Source organism: Callorhinus ursinus, unplaced genomic scaffold (assembly GCF_003265705.2).
Source record: "Callorhinus ursinus isolate GAN/ISIS: 27379988/994484 unplaced genomic scaffold, GSC_fseal_2.0 scaffold22, whole genome shotgun sequence".
NCBI classification, from domain to species: Eukaryota; Metazoa; Chordata; class Mammalia; order Carnivora; family Otariidae; genus Callorhinus; species Callorhinus ursinus.
In genome coordinates, this window is record NW_027397084.1 from 23,958,996 (window position 1) to 23,982,481 (window position 23,486).

The window sequence follows — 23,486 nt, forward strand, 5'->3', positions numbered from 1 at the left end:
CATCAGAAGCATAAAAGGAGGACAATAAAAGGATAGAGTTTTTGAATGAGATTGAAGTTAAACTGTTATCGGTGTAAAATAAACTGTTATATCTACAAGGTGTTTCATGTAAGCCTTATGATAACCACAAAGCAGAAAATTACAGTAGATGACAAAAGATAAAGAGAAGAGACTCAAAGCATAGCACTATCAAAAATCATCAGTTCTCAAAGAAAGGCAGCAGGAGAGGAAGAAGAGAACTATAAAACAGCCAGAAAATAACTAGTAAGATGGCATTAGTAAATCCTTACATACCAGTATTCACTCTAAATGTAAATGGATTCAGTTCTCCAATCAAAAGTCAGAGAGTGGCTGTGTGGATAAAAAAAAGAACCAACTATATGCTGCCTACAAGAGACTCACTTCAGCTTTAAGGACCTACATAGGAACAAAGTGAAGTGATGGAACAAGATTCAATGTAAGCAGAAACCTCAAAAGAACAAGGATAGCTACACTTTTTTTTTTTTTTAAAGGATAGCTATACTTCTATCACACAAAATAGACTTTAAGCCAAAATGGTAACAGGAGACAAAGAGGGTCATTACATAATGGTAAAGGGGTCAGCTCATGAAGAAGATCCAACCATTTTAAGTATATATGGACCCAGCATTGGAGCATCTAACTATACTAAGTAGATACTAACATCTGAAGGGAGAAATAGAAAGCAGTACAGTGAAATGAAAATGAAATAAGTTGGCCAAAGCCACATGGCTTGTACATGCTAGAGAGGGGATGCAAACCCTTGAGGAGATACAGATCTTATACTTTCATATTTCATCTGTTTCCCATGCATTTGTAAAATAAGAAAAATGAAGTAAATTAAGACTTCAAACAAAATCGTAGTCCCAGACTTGTAGCATTGGCATACCGTTCATTATGATGCTGGTTTGCTATGCTATTCATATTTTAAAAGTAAAAAGAAACACAATCTCAGACATAATTTTCAGTGATCATCTTGTGATGCAAAATATGATTTTGGATCTTTTTCCAGTTGGATTTAAAGAGAAAGTTCCATTTACATATATTCCCTGGAATTTATTATAAAAACTACTGTGGAACACTAAACATACCACAGATGATCTAATAGCTAGAAAATCAAAGCATCATTTATTGACAGCACCACAGAAAGAGAACAGTGAAAAGCATAGGTAATATGTAATATAATGTCTAGAGGTAACTGTTACCTAACATTGAATTTTTGGAGAGATGGGTTTAGATTAGTTTTTTGTGTTTTTTTTTTTTATGATTCATTTATTTATTTTAGAGAGAGCATGTGTGCTTTCATGTACCCGTGACAGAGAGAGAGTCAGGGAAAGGAGAGAGGGAGAGAACCTTTAAGCAGACTTCCCACTGAGTGTGGAGCCTGATGCGAGCTTGATCCCACAACCCCTGAGATCATGACCTGAGCTAAAACCAAGAGTTCGACACTTAACTGACTGAGCCACCCAGGCGCCCCTATTTTTTTTTATCTTTTTTTTACAAAAAATTTATATCACATGAATTAACCAATTGACATGTACAATTTAGTAGCATTTGGTACCTTCACAATGTTGTGCAACCATCACCTCTGCCTAGTTCCAGTCCAGTTTTATCGCCCCAAAAGGAAACCCCACACCCACTGAACAGTCACTACCCATTTTCTCCCGCCATTCCCTAGCAAACACGAGTCTGAGTTACCCATTCTGGATGTTTCATATAAAGGTAATCATACAATACATGACTTTTTGTGTTTGGTTTCTTTCATATCATTCATCCATGTTGTAGCATGTATCAGTCCTTCCTTCCTTTTTAGAGCTGAATTCCAACCCAAATTTAGGGACATTGGGTTCTTTCCACCCTTTGACTATTGTGAAGAGTGCTTCCATGAACATTACAAGTATTTATTTGAATTATTGTTTTCATTTCTTTGGGTGTATACCTAAGAGTAGAATTTCTGAGTTGTATGGTAATTCTATATTTAACTTTTTGAGGAGCCGCCAGACTGTTTTCCATAGCACTTGAACCATTTTACATTCCCACTGGCAGTATTCGATGGTTCTACTTTCTCCACATCCTCACAAATATTTTTCTATCATTTTGTATTTTTTATTATGGCCAACCTACTGGGTTGCAAAGTGGTGTTTCATTGTGGTTTTGACTGGCATTTCACTAATGACTAATGATGTTGAGCATCTTTTTGTGTGATTGTTGGCTGTCTGTATACTTTGAGAAATGTGTATTCAAAGAAGTATGTATTCAAAGTCCTTTCCCATTTTTTAACTGGCTGTCTTTTTGTTATTGGGTTGTAGGAGTTCTTTATATATTCTGGAAACTAGACTGTTGTTAGATATATTATTTTCAAATATTTTCTTCTTTTTTAAAGATTTTATTTATTAATTAATTAATTAATTTATTTATTTATTTATTTATTTATTTATTTGTGAGAGAACAACTTGGGGAGAGGAGGCAGAGCAGGGAGCCTGATGCAGGACTCGATCCCATGACCCTGGGATCATTACCTGAGCCGAAGGCGGACCATTAACCGACAAGCCACCCAGATGCCCCAAATGTTGTCTTCTATTCATGGGTTGCCTTTTTACTCTCCTGATAGCGTCTTTTGATGCACAGGACATGAGAACAGGAAGAAAAGTCTTAAACTTATTTTTTTAATAAAAGGATCATATAAATTAAGACCAACATATTCAACAGTTATTTCCATAGTAAAATTTTTAAATCAAGTAAAATTTTAAAATGGTATAACTTAACCCTTTTTTTAATTGAAAGAAGGTGTTAGATTTATGAGTGCTACCAATATAGTTTTCTTGGAATCATTAATTTATTACATGCAATGGGAGAACATCCACATGGCAAGGGAGAAAAAAATTTTTTTATTTAAATTTACTTAATGTATATGCCTGTGTTACAGTAGATTCTCATGCCTGATATCTATGTATCTATCTATATATGTATAATCTGTAGTCCTCAGAGAGGCTTAGCAAAGAAACTTTACATTCAAGAGATCTAAATTTTATACATAATCATACAAGCTTCTTGAAGTATCATTGGTAACATATTTTAAAAACCAGGCATAAAATCTAATCTCTCCCTCTTCTGTTTAACCTCTTAACTGGTGAAAAAATGAAAGGGAATAAATTTTATTATCTTTAATCAGTATTGGCATATATGCTTTTAATGGAAGGTGAGGTTTTACCACCCCTCAAGAGATTATCCTGCAGAAAAAGAGGAATTTACTTTCTGTTTAAGCTCTCAAAAACATCGTGTTATTGAGTCCTCTCTCAATTTTATTTTGAACACAAAATAAGAGGAAAAATGTATTGTCTTCAATATAACAGGAATAAAGTCACAGATTAGGGTTGTATGAAACATGGTGGCAAATGAAAGAAAGAGCTTCCTTAAGTGACTTTAAAGAACATTCCAAAACAAAATACTCAGGGAATAGATCACTAAAATTCTCATCACTATTTGGAAACACTTTAGAGAAAGCATGTTAGCTTATCAGTGATAGTGTTTTAAATGACTTTAGAGGTTACCTGACAAGGGAGTCAAAAATAGGTACACATATTAATCATTATTGCTAGAGATTGAACTTTACACTGGCAAGTGTTGAATATCAGTGCAAATAAACTTTGTAAAGATCCTGTAAAAATTAGCACAAAACATTGTTATGTTGTGGTGATCACAAATACACCCTTACCAAACTAATGAATAGAAGTTTAGTGTTACACAAATGACTTGGGATAAAATTTCCCATGAAAGCATTATACATGGATTCAAAGGGGGCTGTATGTCAAAACACTTGGACATAAGTGAGTTTGAGTTTGAGTTGAATTCAGTCTTCTTGAGAAGTTAAGGTTCTAGAGAGTTATGAGTTATATGATCTAGGAGACTTAGCAATTCATGTTTGTCATTGATTACAGCGAGCTAGGCCAGTATACCAACTCCCAGTGTCAGTGAAACACAATAGATTATATAAACTACACGGCCAACAGATGATTGAGGATATGAGAAGAGTGGAACATGGATTTTATTCTGACAGTCTATCAGGTGTTAGAATATATGTATTAATCTTAAAGTAATGAGGGTTTATTTTTATTTTATTGAAGTTTAAATCCATTGAAATCACAAATTTTAAGTGTATGATCAAATGAATTTTGACAAATCTGTTTACCTATGTCACTAATACCCCAGTCAATATATAGGACATTTCCATTACTTCAGGAAATTACCTTGTGCTTCTTTTCAGTCGGTTCTCACATTCCATAAGCAACCCCTCTTCTGATTTCTATAACCATAATTTAATTTTATCTATATTTAAAGGCCATATAGATTAGTAATATGATACGTACTCTTTCTGTGTCTGACTTACTTTACCCATTTTTAGATTGACTCAGGCTGTGTGTATATCAATAATTCATTCTTTTCTTATTGTTGCTGAGAAGTATTCAATTGCATGGCATACCAGAGTTCATTTATATCTATTCTCCTGTTGATTGTTTGGTTTGTTTTCATTTCTTGGATGTTATGAATAAAGAAACTAACATCTTTTTGTGAGAGATTTCAGTTGCATAAATACTTCAGAATGGAACTGTTTGATCATTGAGTAGATTTATCTTTAACTATAAAAACCACTAATCATTTTTTTCAAAATGGCCATACAGTTTTAAACTCCACCATCAATGTATGAGAGATCCAGTTGCTCATATCCTTGCATTATTTGATGTTATCATTCTTAATTTTAGCCACAGTAGTAGATGTGAGGTAGTATTTCATTATGGTTTTATTTTGCATTTCTCTGATCACTAATAATATTGAGATTTTTAAAAAATTTTTAATTCAGTTTTCTAAAGTGTTAAATTGGGGTTTTTTTATTGTTTACCTATTAGAAATATTTATATATTCTGGTTACAAGTCTGTTGTCAAATATATCTATATGTCTTTAAACTATTTCTCCTAGTCTGGGGCTTATATTTTCCATTTTGTCGGTAGTGTATTTTGATGAAAATACTTGTTTAAGTTCAATTTATCTTTTTTTTCTTTCTATTTTTCTGATTTTTGTGCCCTAAGAAATTTTTGCCTCTCCCAAGGTCATGAAAATACGATCCTTTGTTTGCCTCTAGAAACATTAGACTTAGGTCCATTGTCCATCTTGAATAACCTTTGAACATGGTTTAAGGTATAGGTCAAGATCCATTTTTTTTTCAGTAAGTCCATTTAGTTGTTCCAGCACCATTTAAAAAAAATTTTTATTGGGGTACCTGGGTGGCTCAGCTGGTTAAGCATATGACTCTTGATTTCAGCTCAGGTCATGATCTCGGGTCATGAGATCTAGCCCTGGGTTGGGCTGCGTGCTGAGCACTGAGCTTGCTTAAGATTCTCTCTCTCCCGCTGCCCCTCCCATTCACTCATGCACATGCACTCTTGCTCTCTTTCTCTAAAAAAAAAAAAAATATATATATATATATATATAGAGAGAGAGAGAGAGAGAGAGATGGTTGATATACAGTGTTATATTAGTCCCAGATATAGAACAGAGTGATTTTACAGTTCTATATATTACTCAGTACTCAACATGATTAAGTGTAGTCACCATCTCATCTGTCACCATATACCGATACTACAATATCATTGACTATATTCCCTATGCTATACTTTTCATCTCCGTGACTTATTTATTTTATAACTGGAAGTCTGCACCTCTTAATCCCCTTCACTATTTAGTTCATCCCCCAAACCTCGCCCTCTCTGGCATCTACCAGTTCTCTGTATTTATGAGTCTGTTTATGGTTTTTTTGTTTGTTTTGTTGTTTTTATTTCCCTTAGCATAATACCCTCTAGGTTCATCCATGTTGTTGCAAATGGCAAGATTTCATTCTTTTTTTATGGCTGAGTAATATTTCTGTGTGTGTGTGTGTGTGTGTGTGTGTGTGTGTGTGTGTATGTCATATCTTCTTATCCATTTATCTGTTGATGGATGCTTTGGTTGCTTCCATATCTTGGCTAATGTAATAATGCTGCAGTAAACATTGGGGTGCATATATATTTTCGAATTAGTGTTTTCACTTTTCTTTGGGTAAATAGCCATGGAATTACTGGATCATATGACAGTTCTATTTTTTAAACAAATTTTTATTACAGGAAGGTTATCATATAATTGGTATTTCTCTGCTTTGTACACAAGTATTCTTACTCTCCACAGAAAGGCTGCTTCTTAACTTTTCATCTGGTAATGGCAAGCACTAAAATCCACAGTAGTAAAAATACACTGGTACATGGCTCTTGCACTCAATTATCAGGAATATTACAAATGTCTTTTTATTAAAAAATACAAAATAAATTATCTGTAGGTATGGACAATGACAGCAGTAAACCATTATATGTTGTTAACTGAAACCAGTAACTGATGGTTATAGTGATTTTCTTAAACATCAGCCAGCCTTTTCTTCAGTCATTTCCATCAACTGACTTTTCTGAAGTTGTTTGAGCTTCCTCTCACAGTTCATTATTAATGGTATAGCACTATCCTAGGAAATTGAACATGCCACCTCCCATACCACCTCCTATTCCACCCATTCCTCCCATTCCTGGGTCCTTCTTTAGGAATTTCGGTGACTACAACTTCTGCTGTAGTTAACAGAGAGGCCACTCCAGCAGCATCCAGGAAAGCAGTTCTTACAATCTTAGTTGGACCCATGATTCCTTTTTCCACCATATTCACAGAATCTCCAAGCATAGTTTCATAACCAACTTCTGAGGAACTCTGCCTAATTTGCTCAGCTACCAATGATCTTTCAACACCTGCATTCTTAGCAATGCTCATTGCAGGAATTTTAGTAATTTCTATACCAACTTTTTGATCTTCATTAGCTGGAGTTGTTAAATCCAAGTCTGAATGCACCGGAACAGGGCACCACCCACTCCCAGAACAATGCCTTCTTCAACAAGAGCTTGTGTAACTCTGTCTTTCCATTCACTTCAACACCACTTGTCCCACCAACCTTCAGCATAGCTATCCATCTGAAAGTTTTGCCAGACATTCATTCAGCTTTTCTTTTTCATGTTCACTAATTGTGATATCTAACTGCTCAATGATTTCTTGAATACATGTTTTAACTTGAGCCTTGTCATCTTTTCCTTTTAAGAGCATGGCATCAATTTTGATCACAATGACCTTTCCAACTTTTCCTAAATCGTGAGGCTGAACATCTTCAAGATTTATCAATTTTCTTTATTTCGCCAGAACAGTAGCAATAGTGGTGCCATTCTCAGCCTCTTCATTTGTGTTATTGGCAACATCTTGAACAAGTTTAGCACCAATATTTTTACATTTATCTCTTAAGTCAATTGACTTTGCAATGGTGACCTCATCTTTTGTTACTTTGGGACTTCCCAACTCTGATCAGTAATCATTGTTCTTCCTTTTGGCCCCATAGTAATAGCTACAGCATCAGCTAAAAAGGTGAAGTGTACACCTTGAAGCATTAAGGCTCAGGCATCTGCACCAAATTTTACATCTGTGGCACAGGCCCAAGTGAGATGAGGAGCCCTGGACACTGACCTCATTTGGTGAAGGGCTGCTGGTAAAGCATTTCTGGGGGCAGCAGCAGGATGTGCAGGCAGAGAGGCATTTCTATTTTTAATCTCTTGAGGAACCCCCACAGTGGTTGCACCAACTTATATTTTTACCACCAGTGTACAAGGATTCCCTTTTCTCCACATCCTCACCAATGCTTGTTTTTAGATACTAGCCGTTTTGACTGGTGTCAGGTGATAGCTTGTGGTTTTGATTTGCATTTCCGTAATGATTAGTTACGTGGAATATCTTTTCATGTGTCTCTTGGCCATCTGTATGTCTTCTTTGGAAAAATGTCTATTCAGGCCCTCTGCCCATTTTTAATTGGATTATTTGTGTTTTTTATGTTGAGTTATACAAATTCTTTATTTTGGATATTAGCCCCTTTTCAGATTTTTTTTTTAAAGATTTTATTTGAAAGAGAGAGCACACATGAACACAAGCAGGGGGCTGGGGGTGTGGAAGGGAAGGGGCAGAGGGAGAGGAATAAGCAGACTCCCCACTGAGCAGGGAGCCCCAGGACCCTTGGACCATGGGATCATGACCTGAGCCGAAGACAGACACTTAACCAACTGAGCCACCCAGGCTTCCCCCCACCTTATCAGATATATTATTTGCAAATATCTTCTTTCATTTAGTAGGTTGGCTTTTTGTTTTATTGATGGTTTCTTTCACTGTGCAAAAATTTTTTAGTTTGATGTAGTCCAAAAAGTTTAGTTTTGCTTTTGTTTCCCTTGCCAAAGAGACCTATCCATAAATATGTTGCTAAGGCTAATGTCCACGAGATTATTGCCTGTGTTTTCTTTTAGGAGTTTCACGCTTTCAGTTCTCACATTTAGGACTTTAATTTATGGTATCTTTGTGTCTGTTGTAAGCAAATGGCCCAGCTTCATCTTTCTGAATGTAGCTGTCTAGTTTTCCCAGCACCATTTAAGAGACTGTCTTTTCCCCATTGTATATTCTTGACCATATAAGCATGGGTTTATTTCTGGGCTCTCTATCCTGTTCTCTTGATCTGTGTGTCTATTTTTATACCAGTGCCACATAGCTTCAGTTAATATAACTTTGTAGTATATCTTGAAATCTGAGACTGTGATATCTGCAGCTTTGTTCTTTCTCAAGGTTGCTTTGGCTATTCGGGATCTGTTGTGGTTCCATACAAATTTTAGGATTATTTGTTTTAATTCTGTGAAAAAAACTGTTGGTATTTTGATAGGGATTGCATGAATCTGTACATTGTTTTTTGTAGCATGGACATTTTAATAATATTAATTCTTCCCATCCATGAGCATGGAATAGTGTTTCATTTGTGTCATCCTCAGTTTCTTTCATCAGTGTCCTGTAGTTTTCAGATTACAGGTCTTTTCACCTCTCAGTTAAATTTATTCCTAGGTATTTTATTCTTCTTGGTGCAATTGTACATTCTAACCTTATACCTAAAGGAACTAGTAAAGGAAGTCCAAAAATAGTAGAGGGAGAGAAATAATAATTAGAATGAAAATAAATGAAGTTGAAACTAAAAAGCAATTGAAAAGATCAATGAAATCAAGAGCTGGTTCTTTGAAAAAATAAACAAAATTGACAAACCTTTAGCCAGACTCATAAAGAAAAAAAGAGAGAAGACTCAAGGAAATACAATCAGCAGTAAAATAGGAGAAATAACAACTGATACCACAGAAATACAGAGGATTATAATGAACTATAAAAAATCATATACCAACAAATTGGACAACCTAGAAGAAATGGGTAAGTTCTTAGAAACTTACAGTCTTCCAAATCTGAATCAGGAAGAAATAGAAAATTTGAACAGATCCACTGCTAGTAATGAAATTGAATCAGTAATCAAAAAATTCCCAACAAACCAAAGTCTAGGATCAGATCTTCACAGGTGAGTTCTACCAAGCATCTAAGCAGAATTAATGCCCATTCTCAGACTATTCCAGAAAATAGAAGAGCTTCCAAACTCATTCTTTGAGGCCAGCATTACCCCTGATACCAAAATCAAAGACACTACAAAAAAAGGAAACTACAGGCCTATATTCCTGAAGAACATGGATGCAAAAATCCTCAACAAAATATTAGCAAACCAAATTTAACAGTACATTAACAATACCACTCACTGCTGTCCCTGGGATTTATTCCAGAGATGCAGGGATGGTTCAGTATTCATAAATCAATCAGTGTGATACATTACATTAACAAGACAGAGGATAAAAACCATATAATCTTAAAAGATGCAGAAAAAGCATTTGACAAAATATAACACCCACTCATAAAAACTCTCAACAAAGTGGGTTTAGAGAGAACATACCTTAACATAATACAGGCTGTATATGAAAAAACCCACAGCTAACATCATACTCAGTAGTGAAAAACTGAAAGCTTTTCCTCTAAGATCAGGAAAAAGACAAGGATGTCAACTCTCACCACTTGTATTTAACATAGTACAGGAAGGTCCTAGCCACAACTATCAGACAAGAAAAATAAAAGTCATTGAAATTGGTAATGAAGAAGTAAATCCGTCACTATTTGCCAATGATATGATAATATATAAAGAAAACTCTAAAGACTCCACTAAAAAACCATTAGAAGTTATAAATGAATTCAGAAAAGTTGCAGGAGACAAAATTAATATACAGAAATCTATTGTATCTCCATACAGTAATAGCAAAGTAGCAGAAAGAGAAATTAAGAAAACAGTTCTTTACAATTCCAGCACCATTTTTTGAAAAGGCTTTCTTTTATTGAATTGCCTTAGCATCTTTGTTGAGGTTCAGTTAACTAATAAATTGAATCCATTTCTTGGCCTTTTTTTCTGTTTCATTGATTTCTTACATATCTTTATATTAATACCCCCCTAACTTGATTGTGTTATTGTAGTAAGTCCTGCAGTCAGGTAATTAGTTGTACATTTTCCAATTCTTTTCTTCTTTTTTGAGATTGTTTTATCTCTTCCAGATCCCTTGTATTTCTGTGTAAATTTAAAATCAGCTGGTAAGTTTTTATTTTAAAAAGTCTTGCTTGGATTTTAGTTTACATTGCATAATCTGTAGGTCTATGTAGAGAGACTTTTCTCTTTCATCATATGTTGTAGACACATTATCGTTCCCCATTTAGGTCTTCTGTTATGTCTCTTGGAAGTGTTTTGTAGTTTTCAGTGTCTTAAATTTATTCATAAGTTTTTTATATTATCTGAAGCTGTCATAAATGGTCTTTTTATTTCATTTTCTAAACAATTGTTGCTAGGATATAGAAGTACAATTGATTTTCGCATATTAACTGTATACTCTTATGGCCTTGCTAAAGTTATTAGATGTAGTATTCCATAGATCTAAATTAAATTAGGTCAAGTTTATTGATGGGTTGTTCAGCCAATATTCTGTATTATTGTTTCCCCTGTTTCAGTACTTAAAAAATACCATTATCTTCTGGCCTGCATAGTGTCTGATGAGAAGTCAGTTGTCATTTATATTATTTTTCCTCTCCAGTTATTATAATGATTTTCCTTTAACCTTTGGTTTTCAGCAATTTGACTCTGATATGCTTTGTTGTAGTTTTCTTTGTATTTATCTTGCTTGGGATTTGTTGAGATTCTTGGATCTGCAGGTTGATTCTTTTCTTTCCAATTTTCACAAAAATTTTAGGTATCATATCTTCAGATATTTTTTTTTCTGCCCCAATTTTCCCCTCTCCTCTCCCTCTGGTACTCTAATTTCACTTGTACTTTATTATTTGATATTCCTTTGTTTTTTAGCATTTTTTTAATCTGTGCTTTTCAGATTGAATAATTTTCATGATTCTAGTTTTGAATTCACTCTTTTCTGTAAGGTCTAATCAGCTCTTAATCTCATCTAGTAAATTTTTCATTTCAGATATATTTTTTACTTCTAAAATTTTTTTTTAGCAATTCCATTTTTCTGCTGAAGTTCCTTTCCTCTTCATTCATTACATCCAGCTTCTTTCACTCATTGGGCAATTATAATCATTGCTTAAAAGTACTTGCTTGGCCTTCTTGTTTATAATTTGGCATGTAAGAGGTTTGGACATAATCATTTCCACCCTAACAACAAGAAAAAAACTGAACAAACTGAATATCAACACATCTTCTTAGATCTTTTAGAGAATTGAAGTCACAGGGCAAACTCCTGCCCCCAAAATTGGACAGTCAGATAGCCAGTTACAGAGAATCACATCTGACCAAAGCAGAGACCAACCCACAAGCAGAAATCACCACTGGAGCCAGTAGTGGGGTAGAAAAACTTAAATTGTATTTGATGAATTTCTGGTGGCTCAGTGTGAACAAGCTTGAAGTAATAATTTCAAGGGGGCCCAGTCCTAGGGGAACTCCATCATGAGTTTTACCTCCGGAAACCCAATCAGGTTCTCATGGTGAAGATCCGAGAAAATCCCCTCTCTCATGCAGGAGGGTAAGGGGGTGAGAGAGGTAGCTGTTTTAAAATACATCCAGAGCATTCTGTCCTTCTTAGAAAGACTTGTCTCAATAGAAACTATCTTTCCAGAGCCTAACTGACCTGGGAATCCAACTCCAGCCCTCTATAGCCTTCCACATGGGAGAGAGAAATATGCTACTTACCATTCATTATTAGAGAGTTTCAAATTAGAACAACAGTGAGATACCTCTGCATACCTATAAAAATGGATGAAATGTGAAACACTGACAACACCAAATATTAGGGAAGAATTAGAGCTCTCATTTGTTGCTGGTAGGAATGCAAAATGGTACAGCTGGTTCAAAAGACAATTTGGCAGTTTCATACAAATCTAACATACTCTTACAGTATAATCTAACTATAATGCTCATTAGTATTTACTCAGATGAGTTGAAAACATGTCCGCACAAAAACCTGCACATAGTATTTATACAGCTTTTTCCATAATTGCCAAAATTTGGAATGAACCAACATGTCCTTCATCAGGTGAATGGATAAAAAAAAATACTGTGTATCCATACAGTGCAATATTATTCAGCAGTAAAAAGAAATGAACAATCAAACTACAAAAAGAGAAAGAGGAACTTGAAAGCATATTGCTAAGTGAAAGACACCAATCTAAAGGACTGACAGCTATATGATTCCAACTATATGACATTCTGGAAAAGGAAAACTGTGGAGACATTGAAAAGATCGGTGGTTGCCAGAGGTTCAGGGGGATGGAGAGAAGAACAAATAGGTAGAGCATAAGAGATTTTTAGGGAAGTGAAACTATTCTTGATGATTTGTAATGGTGGACACATATCCTTATGCATTTGTTAAAGACCATACAGTGACCACCACCAAGAGTGAATCTTAATGTAAGCTATGGATTTTAGTTAATAATTGTCAATATTGGTTCATCAGTGCTTTATTAAGTCTATTAATTATTTTTAAAAAAAGAAAGTATATGCCTGCTAATTATAACATCTGAGTTATCTTGGAGTTCATTTCTACAGACTGCTTTTATCTCATGATTGTAAGTTATACTTTCTTGCTTCTTTGCATATCTAATGCATGTTCTTTGATTCTTGAAACAGTTGTTTTATGTATTTTGTCCAACTCTATAGTTGGTTTCAGGGAGACAAATCCATTACCAATTTCTCTGTCGTGGTAGAAGTTAAAATAGTGGTTTTCAACCTTGGTTGTACATTAAAATCATCTGAGGAACTTTAAAAATTACCAATGCTGAACGAGGCCCAGGCATGGGTAAATTTTTTTTTTTTTTTAAGTTCTCCAAGTGATTAACAGGGTTAGGCTGTTACCTGAATAAGAGCATTCTGCTAGGAAGAGTGAGAATTGAAATCTGGCTTGTCTTCACTGGAGTCAGGTTGCATCTGCCAGTGGAAGCAGCATCTTTTTTATATTTGTACTTAAAAGCTGCTAAAGGGTTTAACACGACCCTGCAGCAACCAGTAAAAAAACTAGAGGGTCAGGAAGTTGTTCTTAGCTTTTATTGAGATTTTAAGATCATAAGATGGTATTTTCGACTGTATCAATGCTTTCTATGCTCTAGAGGAGGGAAAGAGTAAGAAATAGCTTGCATACACAGACTTGTACCCCTGAAACAAATAATATATTATATGTTAATAAAAAAAGAAGAAGAAATAGCTTGCATAGCCATCCTTTTCCACTCAAAGACCTCTTTACAATAATGAGTTATTCACACAAAACATTATGAAGTTTGCATTTTTACGAAAAGGTACTCATCTCTAAAACTTCTTGATCTGGGGGGTGCCTGCGTGGCTCAGATGGTTAAGCATCTGCCTTTGGCTCAGGTCATGATCCCAGGGTCCTGGGATCGAGTCCCGCATCAGGCTCCCTGCTCGGAAGGGGGCCTGCTTCTTCCTCTCCCTCTGCTGCTCCCCCTGCTTGTGCTCTTTCTCTCTCTCTCTGTCAAATAAATAAATAAATAAAATCTTTAAAACTTCTTGATCTGGTATTCCTTCAGTAAAATATATACGCATAGTGTGTATATATGAACCTTAATATATTAAGCTCTGTTTTTCTTAATAAAGTAGAACTACTTTCTGAAAACATTTATTTATCATATTTAATTTGATACTTTTTATTTCCTGTTTTGCAAGGTTCAGGTAGACTTCCAGTGCTACTGTAATTATTAACATAAACACAATGTATTAGCTTTTATGTGTTTATATATATAGAACATATCAAGTATTTTCAGGAAATATGTTTATCCCAAAGTGCAATTATTATCTGATATGTGCTCCTAAAGGATTAACTCTTCCCTTAAATTATTTTTTACCATTTTTTTTAAAGATTTTATTTATTTGACAGAGAAAGAGACGGCGAGAGAGGGAACACAAGCAGGGGAGTGGGAGAGGGAGAAACCAAGCAGGGAGCCCGATGCGGGACTCAGTCCCAGGACCCTGAGATCATGACCTGATCCAAAGGCAGACGCTTAATGACTGAGCCACCCAGGCATCCCCTATTTTTTACCATTTTAAATGAAACTTTTCTAGTGTGCTTCATGGTCCCCTACTTTCCGAAATAGAGTATACCAAACCTAATTTAGTCCTTTCAAAATGATTTAATTATCATTATGCATTTTATTTATATGCTCAAGGGTTTAATACACTGGTGTTCCATGCTATTAAAAATGTCTTTTTAAAAAATAAAAAAAGATTTTATTTATTTGAGAGAGAGAGAGAAACAGCATGACAGGGGAGAGGGACAGAGGGAGAAGCAGGCTCCCCGATAGAGGGGCGCCTGGGTGGCACAGTTGGTTAAGTGCCCGACTGTTGATTTTGGCTCAGGTTGTGATCTCCTGGATCTTGAGATTAAGCCCCGCGTTAGGCTCCGCACTTAGCATAGAGTCTGCTTCAGATTCTCACTCCCTCTGCTCCTCCGCCCAGCTTCTCTCTCTGAAATAAATAAATCTTTTTTAAAAATGTCTAGATATTAGATCTTCCATTAAAGGATTCTAAGTTATATTAATTTTTATTTTGTCTGTTTTTTATGGGAATGTTCTAGGTTTATATACGTTTTTAAGGGAGGGCCTTTTTGTTTCAGTAACAAGTTCTCTACTGATTGTCTAGTATACTTATGTATACTTACATATATCATGTATATTCTGTAATTCTCCTTTTTCCTTTGTCTCATTTGCTCTTTTAATATGCTGTGGATTGAAAAGTAAATAACTAATACCAGGTAGAGGTGTATCTAATAGTAACGATAGATCAGCTTTATGTATAAAGGGGGATTTAAAGTATCCTTCCAGGGCGCCTGGGTGGCTCAGGTGGTTATGACCTGCCTTCGGCTCAGGTCATGATCCTGGAGTCCCCGGATCGAGTCCCACATCAGGCTCCCTGCTCGACAGGGAGTCTGCTTCTCCCTCTGACCCTCTTCCCTCTCGTGCTCTCTATCTCTCATTCTCTCCCTCTCAAATAAATGAAAAAAAAATCTTTAAAAATTAATAAATAAAATAAAGTATCCTTCCAAAAGTACAGTCTAAGAACTTAGAGAATATTTGTTCAATAAACATTTGTGAGGTGACTGTTTTCTTCAGGGCAACATAGATAATATGATATATCTGATATTTAGATCCTGTACTGAGGATTTGAATATAACCTGGACAGGCATGTATAAAATTATTATAGTAAATATATTTTTAATGTATTGTAATAACTGTTAATAATAAATGTTATGTATTATAATTACTACAGTAAGTACTATTATGATTTTATTATATACTATTTAGTCATATTATACAAATACTATTTGTAATATATTTTATAGTATAATAAGTTTATACTATAATAAATATTTAGCAGTTTAAGCAACATGTTAGGGTGAACACAGATAAAGTAACATTTAACTCTGTAAAGCATTGATAAATACTCATTTTGAATGTTCAAGAGGCTTTTTTTAACCATCCAGCTGTTTGCTAAATTTTAAATAGGTGATATTGCCAAATAAGTGAATTTTTAAAAATTAGAGCACATATACAAAATTTGTTTTACAAACATATATACCAAAGTAGTAATATATATATTACTCATCCTGAGTTTGAATTTGTAAATTTAGTATTTTTTCTATGTATGTCTTTTGCTCCAAATTAAGTGGTGCTGCCATCAGGTGGCAGTCATACCTATACCATACCTTATGGCCACAAAATACATTTAATAGACTTACTCATTACACATTGCCATAGCACAAAATTATGGCAGGAGAAAAATTAGATAAAGAATTTTGTGTGGGTGCATAGAGGAAAGGAAAGGCTCTCTGTTAACAGGGAGTCTTTATGCAGAAAGGAAGAGATAAGTGGTTTGAAGCACAAGAGTTGGAATTTCTTAAATCTTTATTTGAATCCCATATTTATCACTTACTAGCTATGTTATCTTGGCCAAGTAATTAACCTCTTTGTCCCTGTTCTTCACTTATTAAATGAAGACATATCCACTTCATAGGGTTTTCATATAGTTTAAATAACAATGAAAATAAAGTGCTTATCATAGAGCCTGGTAGATAGGATGCTATCAGGAAATGATAGTTATGTGGTGCCTGGGTGGCTCAATCAGTTAAGCATCCAAGTCTTGGTTTCAGCTCAGGTTATGATCACAGGGTCTTGGGATTGAGCCCCATGTCGGGCTCTGCACCCCAGGGATTCTGCTTAAGGTTCTCTCCCTCTCCCTTACCCTTGGCCTCTGCCCCCTCCCCGTGCATGCTCTCTCTCTCAAATAAAATCTTTAAAAACAAAAAAAGAAACAATAGTTATGATTGTAAGAATCAGGAGGTAAGGAGAGAAGGAAAACCAACAAGTCAGTTTTGCAGGCCCAGCTACAACTGCAGGAATCCAGAAGGCTTCAGGCTTCCTTTCTTGGCACATTACAGCCTCGGGAAAACATCTCTCAATGATAGATAGGTCGGCAGATACCGCTCCACATCTTTCCCTTAGTGTTGGAGAGGAAGAAGAGGTAATTGGATACTATTTGAAAGTACAGACAAAAATTTCACTCTTATCATGAACGCCTCATATCTTCCTCTCCCTTACCTCACTGACTTGCTCCTCTGAAGACTCAGTCTCCTCTGCTTAGGGAAGCAAGTTTAGTAAGTCAGAAATTCAACTGGCCAAATCTTGATGACAAGGAAAATATATCTCCAATCTGCTTTATGTTTAAGACCAAAGAACCCTAAATCATATTCCCTTTTAGAAAAGAATCTTAGATGTATTATAATCTTGGGATATATTATAATTTGTGTCTCCTCCCTGTACCTTCCAAACAAAACATGTTCTCCATCTCCTTACTGTTGCTTCATATTGCTCCGATAGCTGACAGAGCCTTTCCTTGAATAATTAGAAATGGAAGGATCAAAATACAAATATGACGAAAGAAATATTCAGCTAGACTTGACCAGTATCTGTCAAGTACTTGCTTCTGTAATATACCCAGATAGATGTTTTGGGGAATAACCAAGATCATCAAAACACAGCTCAACTCTGAAGAACATCACACATTAGGAGTGAAGATAATTCACATATACGATTATTTTAAGGAAAAATAGGAATGTTATAATGGCAATTATAATAGCTTATATTTATATACACTTACCAGACTACAGACTGCTGTCACATACATTATCCTGTTTATTCTTCACAGTAACCCCAAATGTAGAACAAGTATTAGGTGTAATTTGAAAAGGGGTCATCTGAGGCTCAAAGGTGAAATGCCTCAGTCACAATGCCAGTAGGCTGGTCAGTCAGTTCAGGTGGCATATACTTGCACACCTGACACATAGCATGATGTAAGTCCTGGCTGACTCTTACCATTTTTTACCATGTGCTGAGCACTATTCTTAATACTGGGACCTAGTGGTGAGTAAGACAAACTAAATCCCTGTCTTCAAGGAGGATAAATCTTGGATCCATAATGTAAACCTAAATTTCTCACTTTACATTTTATTTTATTTTATTTTTAAAGATTTTATTTATTTATCTGAGAGAGAGAATGGGAGAGAGAGCCTGAAAGGGGGGAGGGCCAGAGGGAGAAGCAGACTCCCCGCTGAGTGGGGAGCCCAATGTGGGACTCGATCCTGGGACTCCGGGATCATGACCTGAGCCAAAGGCAGTTGCTTAACCAACTAAGCCACCCCGCCCTCTCACTTTACATTTTATTGTTTCTTTTATTTCATGCAATACTAAAATACAGTACTTTGGCATATTGAGGAGGGAGATTAATTCTTATATAGGGGTGGTTATGGAAGGCCTAATGGAGAGAGGTTTCTTTTCCTACCATTGATTGACCTTTTAATTGTGCCGTGTTATTCATATTCCCTTTTGGATTTTTTCAGGTACGCAGATTTTCTGAAGCATTCTTTTGCTTTGAACATCCAAGAGAAGCTGCCATTGCATACCAGGAACTTCAGTGAGTAGAGTAGATCAAAGTTAAAATGATTTTACCTCCTTTTATGTAAGATATCTATCTCAGAATTTATCAAATAAAATATATGATATTTACAACAGAGGAAATTAGAATTTAAAGTTCAGAAATTCCCTATTTAAACAAATTGGGTTTAATTTTATGAATTACTTCATGGAAGACCCATACCTTACTTACATAAAGAAGCATATTGCCCTATTCTCCCCACCCCCATATCAGACCTACTAGAACCTTGGTAGTCCCATACATCTCTGGCTCCAGCCTTGTATCTTTATTTTCACAGGTCAGAATCTCTTATGGTCATCATTATATATTACAGATTTTCACCAGTGATCTGTCACTGCCTTTTGCTATGTTAATGATTTACAATAAAATCCCCAGAATGGATGCCTTCCATTTTTCCTACTGAGTGTGTTTAAATCTGGTTTTCTTTGCCTTTAAAGAATATTTTGAGAATATTATGCTGAGCAAAAGAAGTCAGACATAAAGAGTAATGAAGTTCTGGAGTATATAAAGAGTTATATGAAGTTCTGGAACAGGCAAAACTAAGGTGAAAAAAAGTCAGAACAGTGATTGTCTTTTTGACTCGGGCTGGGACTTTGACTAGAAAGACATGTGAGAACTCTTAGTAGATGGAAATATTCTGTATCATGTATCCATTTGTCAAAATCATACAGCTAAGATTTCTATATTTCAAAGCATGTGAATTTTACCTCAAAAAAACTAGAAATAATAATAAAGTGTGGGGCGTGGGCAGTGAGTTACAGGTATAGATAAAACAAGCAAATGTTAATTGTTGAAGCTGAGTGATGGGGTTTATTATACTGTTCTGCTTAATTTGTTTGAAATTTTCCATAAGAAAAGGTTTTTTAAAAAGTATTATGTAGGGCGCCTGGGTGGCTCAGTTGGTTAAGCAACCGCCTTCGGCTCAGGTCATGATCCTGGAGTCCCGGGATCGAGTCCCGCATCGGGCTCCCTGCTCAGCGAGGAGCCTGCTTCTCCCTCTGACCCTCCCCCCCTCATGTACTTTCTCTCTCATTCTCTCTCTCTCTCTCTCAAATAAATCAATCTTTAAAAAAATTTTTTAAAGTATTATGTATTAGAAAGTTATGTACCTTGTTTTAAATAGCTGTTAATTGTATTCACCAATATATGTTAAGTACAGCAGTAGCAATGGAATATATTTTTTTCCAATAGTATCATCAGTCATTAGTAGGTAGTTGGAGCTTTTGACATTTCTTCTATATGCTACTCCCAGCAAATCAGTAAATTCAGACATTAAGCATAGATAACTCATTTTGAAATAACTTTAAAAAGTATACAAGAATATAACAGAAATAAGTTTATCAACAAACCGTAATTTTGTAAGCCAATCATTCACTGTTAGCAAACCATAATTTTCATTGTACCGGTCTTTATCTCTGACCAAACAACTCTTTCATAAGGAGGCTATATCTTTAGGAATGCAGGAGTGTAGGAATGGTGAGGGAAGAGGAGGAGGTAGAGTCTGTAACGTGGAATTGAGTATAATTTTTTTAAATTACAATCTGACATAAAGAAATATTTTTCAGTGCTCAGAGTCATCTACAGATGTGCACCGCTATCAAAAATACTTCCTTCTGCAGTTCTCTCCCACCTCTACCTATTGAATGTAGTGAATTAGATGGAGATCTCAATTCATTACCTATAATCTTTGAAGATAGGTATTTAGATTCAATTATCGAAGGTAAGTATAATCTAAAATACGTAAGTTGTGTGTGTCATTTGCAGTATATTCTTCCTAATATATATAAAACTATTCCCTAATGTGGGGCCATTTTTTCCCCCTCCGGTTTTATTTATCTTTGAGGATATTAGGAGGTTGTAGTCAGTAAATGTAGTCTTAATCATTTGAGTTCTCGCACCTTGTTTTAAACCTGAATCTTTTTTTCTTTGGATAAAAGACTTAGATGCACCCTGGATGGGAATTCAGAATCTTCAGAGATCAGAGTCCAGTAGAATGGATAAATATGAGACTGAAGAAAGCTCTATAGCGGGACTTTCTAGCCCAGAGTTGAAAGTCAGACCTGCTGGTGCCTCCAGTTTTTGGTATACAGAAGGTGAAAAGCAGCTAACAAAATCTCTAAAAGGAAAGAATGAAGAATCAAATAAATCCAAGGTTAAGGTCACTAAGCTCATGAAAACAATGAAACCTGAAAACACAAAAAAAATAATAAAACAGAACTCTAAGGATTCTGTGGTTTTGGTAGGCTACAAATGTTTGAAAAGTACAGCATCAAATGATCTCTTTAAATGCTTTGAAGGCAATCCTTCACATAGTCAGAAGGAAGGTCTGGATCCCACAATATGTGGATATAATTTTGACCTAAAGACCTACATCAGACAGACAAGCCAAAAGGAAGCTAGCTTTTTGCCAACTAATACAGAGAGAACTGAACAAAAGTCTCCAGATATTGAAAATATGCAACCAGACCTGTTTGATCCTTTGAACTCTGGCAGCCTAAATCTTTGTGCAAATTTGTCCATTTCAGGTAAACTTGATATCTCCCAGGATGATAGTGAAATTACACAAGTGGAACACAATGTGGCATCCAGAAGTTCATCAGACGATTGCCCTGATCATCAAACAACCCCATCTTCAGGAGCTAGAACAATTGAAGTAAAGCCCTGTAATAAGGATCCTTTCAGTGGAGAGAAAATAACTGTTAAAATAGGACCTTGGACAGAGCTTCAACCAGATGAACTATTTGTGGATAATTTACAACTACCCAACTTTGAGTCCTTAGAATCTAATGGTAAATCTAAATCTATAGAAATAACACTTGAAAAGGAAGCTTTGCAAGAAGCAAAGTGCCGTTCTGTTGAAGAACCATTAACTAAGTTAAGAAGTAATCAACCTGTTTCTTCTACAAAAGAATATCATGTTGTAGTAAGTGGAGATACAATTAAGTTACCAGATATTAATGCAACATATGCCTCATCTAGATTTTCAGATTCAGGTGTTGAAAGTGAACCAAGTTCTTTTGCAACACATCCAAACCCTGATGTATTTGAAACTGTGCAAGGGCAAGGTCCTTACAATAACGAAAGATTATTTCCTCAGCTTTTGATGAAACCTGGTTATAATGTAAAATTTTCATTAGGAAGTCATTGTACCGAGAGTACAAGTGCTTTAAGTGAAATACAGTCATCTTTGACATCCATAAACTCTCTACCTTCTGATGATGAACTGTCACCTGATGAAAATTCTAAGAAATCTGTTATACCTGAATGCCACCTAAATGATAGCAAAACTGTATTAAATCTAGGAACAATTGACTTCCCAAAATGCGACAATAGTAAAAAGTCAAGTATTATTTTGCAGCAACAGAGTGTCGTATTTTCAGGGCATTTGGACAATGAAACTATAGCAATACATTCCTTAAATTCAAGCACTAAAGACCCTTTGCAATTTGTTTTTTCAGATGAAGATACTTCCTGTGATATGAAAAGTAGTTGCGGCTCCAAACCTAACTTGGACACTATGTGTAAAGACTCCCAGAGTCCTGATAAATCTAGTAATTCTGCTGGGACAGCAATTACATTGAATTCAACACTGGTTTGTTTAGGTGCCCCTTGTGTTGTTTCAGGTTCTGTTTCTACTAATACAGAAGTTAGAGAAGATGAAACTGTGAAAAGAAAAAATGGTGATACCTTAAATCTCAAAGAAATAAATTCAGAAGCCCAAACAGTTAAAAATGAAACTCATCTGGGTACAAATGATCCTTTTTCAGCCAGTCCTGATATGGTAAAAGAAGGGCTTGTGGAAAATTATTTTGGCTCTCACAGCAGTACGGATATTTCTGACACATGTGCTATTAGCTGTAGCAACTCAGTTAGCCCTCAGAAGAAAACTTTTGAAAAAGAAATTAGTAATCTTCATCAGGAACAGGGTAAAGAGGATGAGGAAGAAGAGCAGGATCAACAAATGGTTCAAAATGGGTATTACGAAGAAACAGATTATTCAGCTTTGGATGAAAAAGTAAATGCTCACTATACAAACAGAGATGCACTAGAAGAAGAAAGACTTATAAAATCTGAAAAAATAAATAGTGAATATATGAAGGATGGAATAAATATGCCTGCTGTCTGTACTTCTGGTTGTTTGTCCTTCCCGTCTGCACCACGAGAGTCTCCTTGTAGTGTTAAGTATTCTAAAACTAAATTTGATGCCATTACAAAACAGCCATGCAGCACTTCTTACAACTTCACTTCATCAGTTTGCTGGTATGAAAATTCACCAAAACCTCAAATACAAGCGTAAGTAATGGAGCACAATAGCATGTGCTATTAAATATATGTATAGAAAAAATATGTGTTTGTGTGTCTGATAACATATATTTCATGTTCTCTGGTTTCTGTACTACAAAAAGCTCTTCTTTGATTACCTATCTAAAAATGAAGAAATGAATTCAATGTACTCTTTGACAGACCTGTAGTTCTCCATCTGCTTGTTTTGTTCTATAAGCTAGACATTTCTGATACAAATTTTCCATTGGTGGTTATGTGTTAGATGTTTGGAATAACTGGGATTAAAACTTTTTCATCAGTAACTCATTTCTCCACCATTAACTCCCAGACAGGTTAAGTTCTACCAGTGCATCTAGCAATATCAGATAATGAATAATAAGTTAGTAGAAACTTCCTAAACCTACCAGACCCAGGTTATCTCAGCTAAATCAGTGGTTTACAGACTTGAGATTTCATGGACCAGTTAAATATGCAGAAAAATTTTGAGGATGATAGAGGTTTACTAGCATGGCACTGGTTCTCAAAATATTCTACTACCTTATTCCAGTTGGAATTATAATCCCTGGAGTGAAAGATCTGGGCATGTCTACAATAGATTTTCCAAGTTCCTACATTATTCTGATTTCTATATTTTAGCTAAGATCTCATAGTGCGTAAAGCTAGTGAAACCAGTGAGGTGATAATGACCCTCTAAAG

General features: G+C 35.4%; 1 protein-coding gene and 1 pseudogene across 13 annotated transcripts in view; one reads left to right on the forward strand and one right to left on the reverse strand.

Moving 5' to 3' along the window:
* FAM135A (family with sequence similarity 135 member A) overlaps positions 1-23,486 on the forward strand; it is a 124,868-nt gene that overhangs the window by 75,329 nt on the left and 26,053 nt on the right. For 5 of the 13 annotated variants that reach the window (XM_025890711.2, XM_073905167.1, XM_073905168.1 and 2 more), the window contains 3 exons: positions 18,412-18,485; positions 20,072-20,226; positions 20,444-22,799. In XM_025890711.2, coding sequence (XP_025746496.1) covers positions 18,412-18,485; positions 20,072-20,226; positions 20,444-22,799 — 2,585 coding nt within the window. Of the gene's footprint in view, positions 1-18,411; positions 18,486-18,943; positions 19,051-20,071; positions 20,227-20,443; positions 22,800-23,486 lie in introns of those variants that run through there. The other 8 variants (XM_073905177.1, XM_073905169.1, XM_073905171.1 and 5 more) reach the window with 5 other exon arrangements.
* On the reverse strand, positions 6,556-7,518 carry LOC141374775 (60 kDa heat shock protein, mitochondrial pseudogene; annotated as a pseudogene).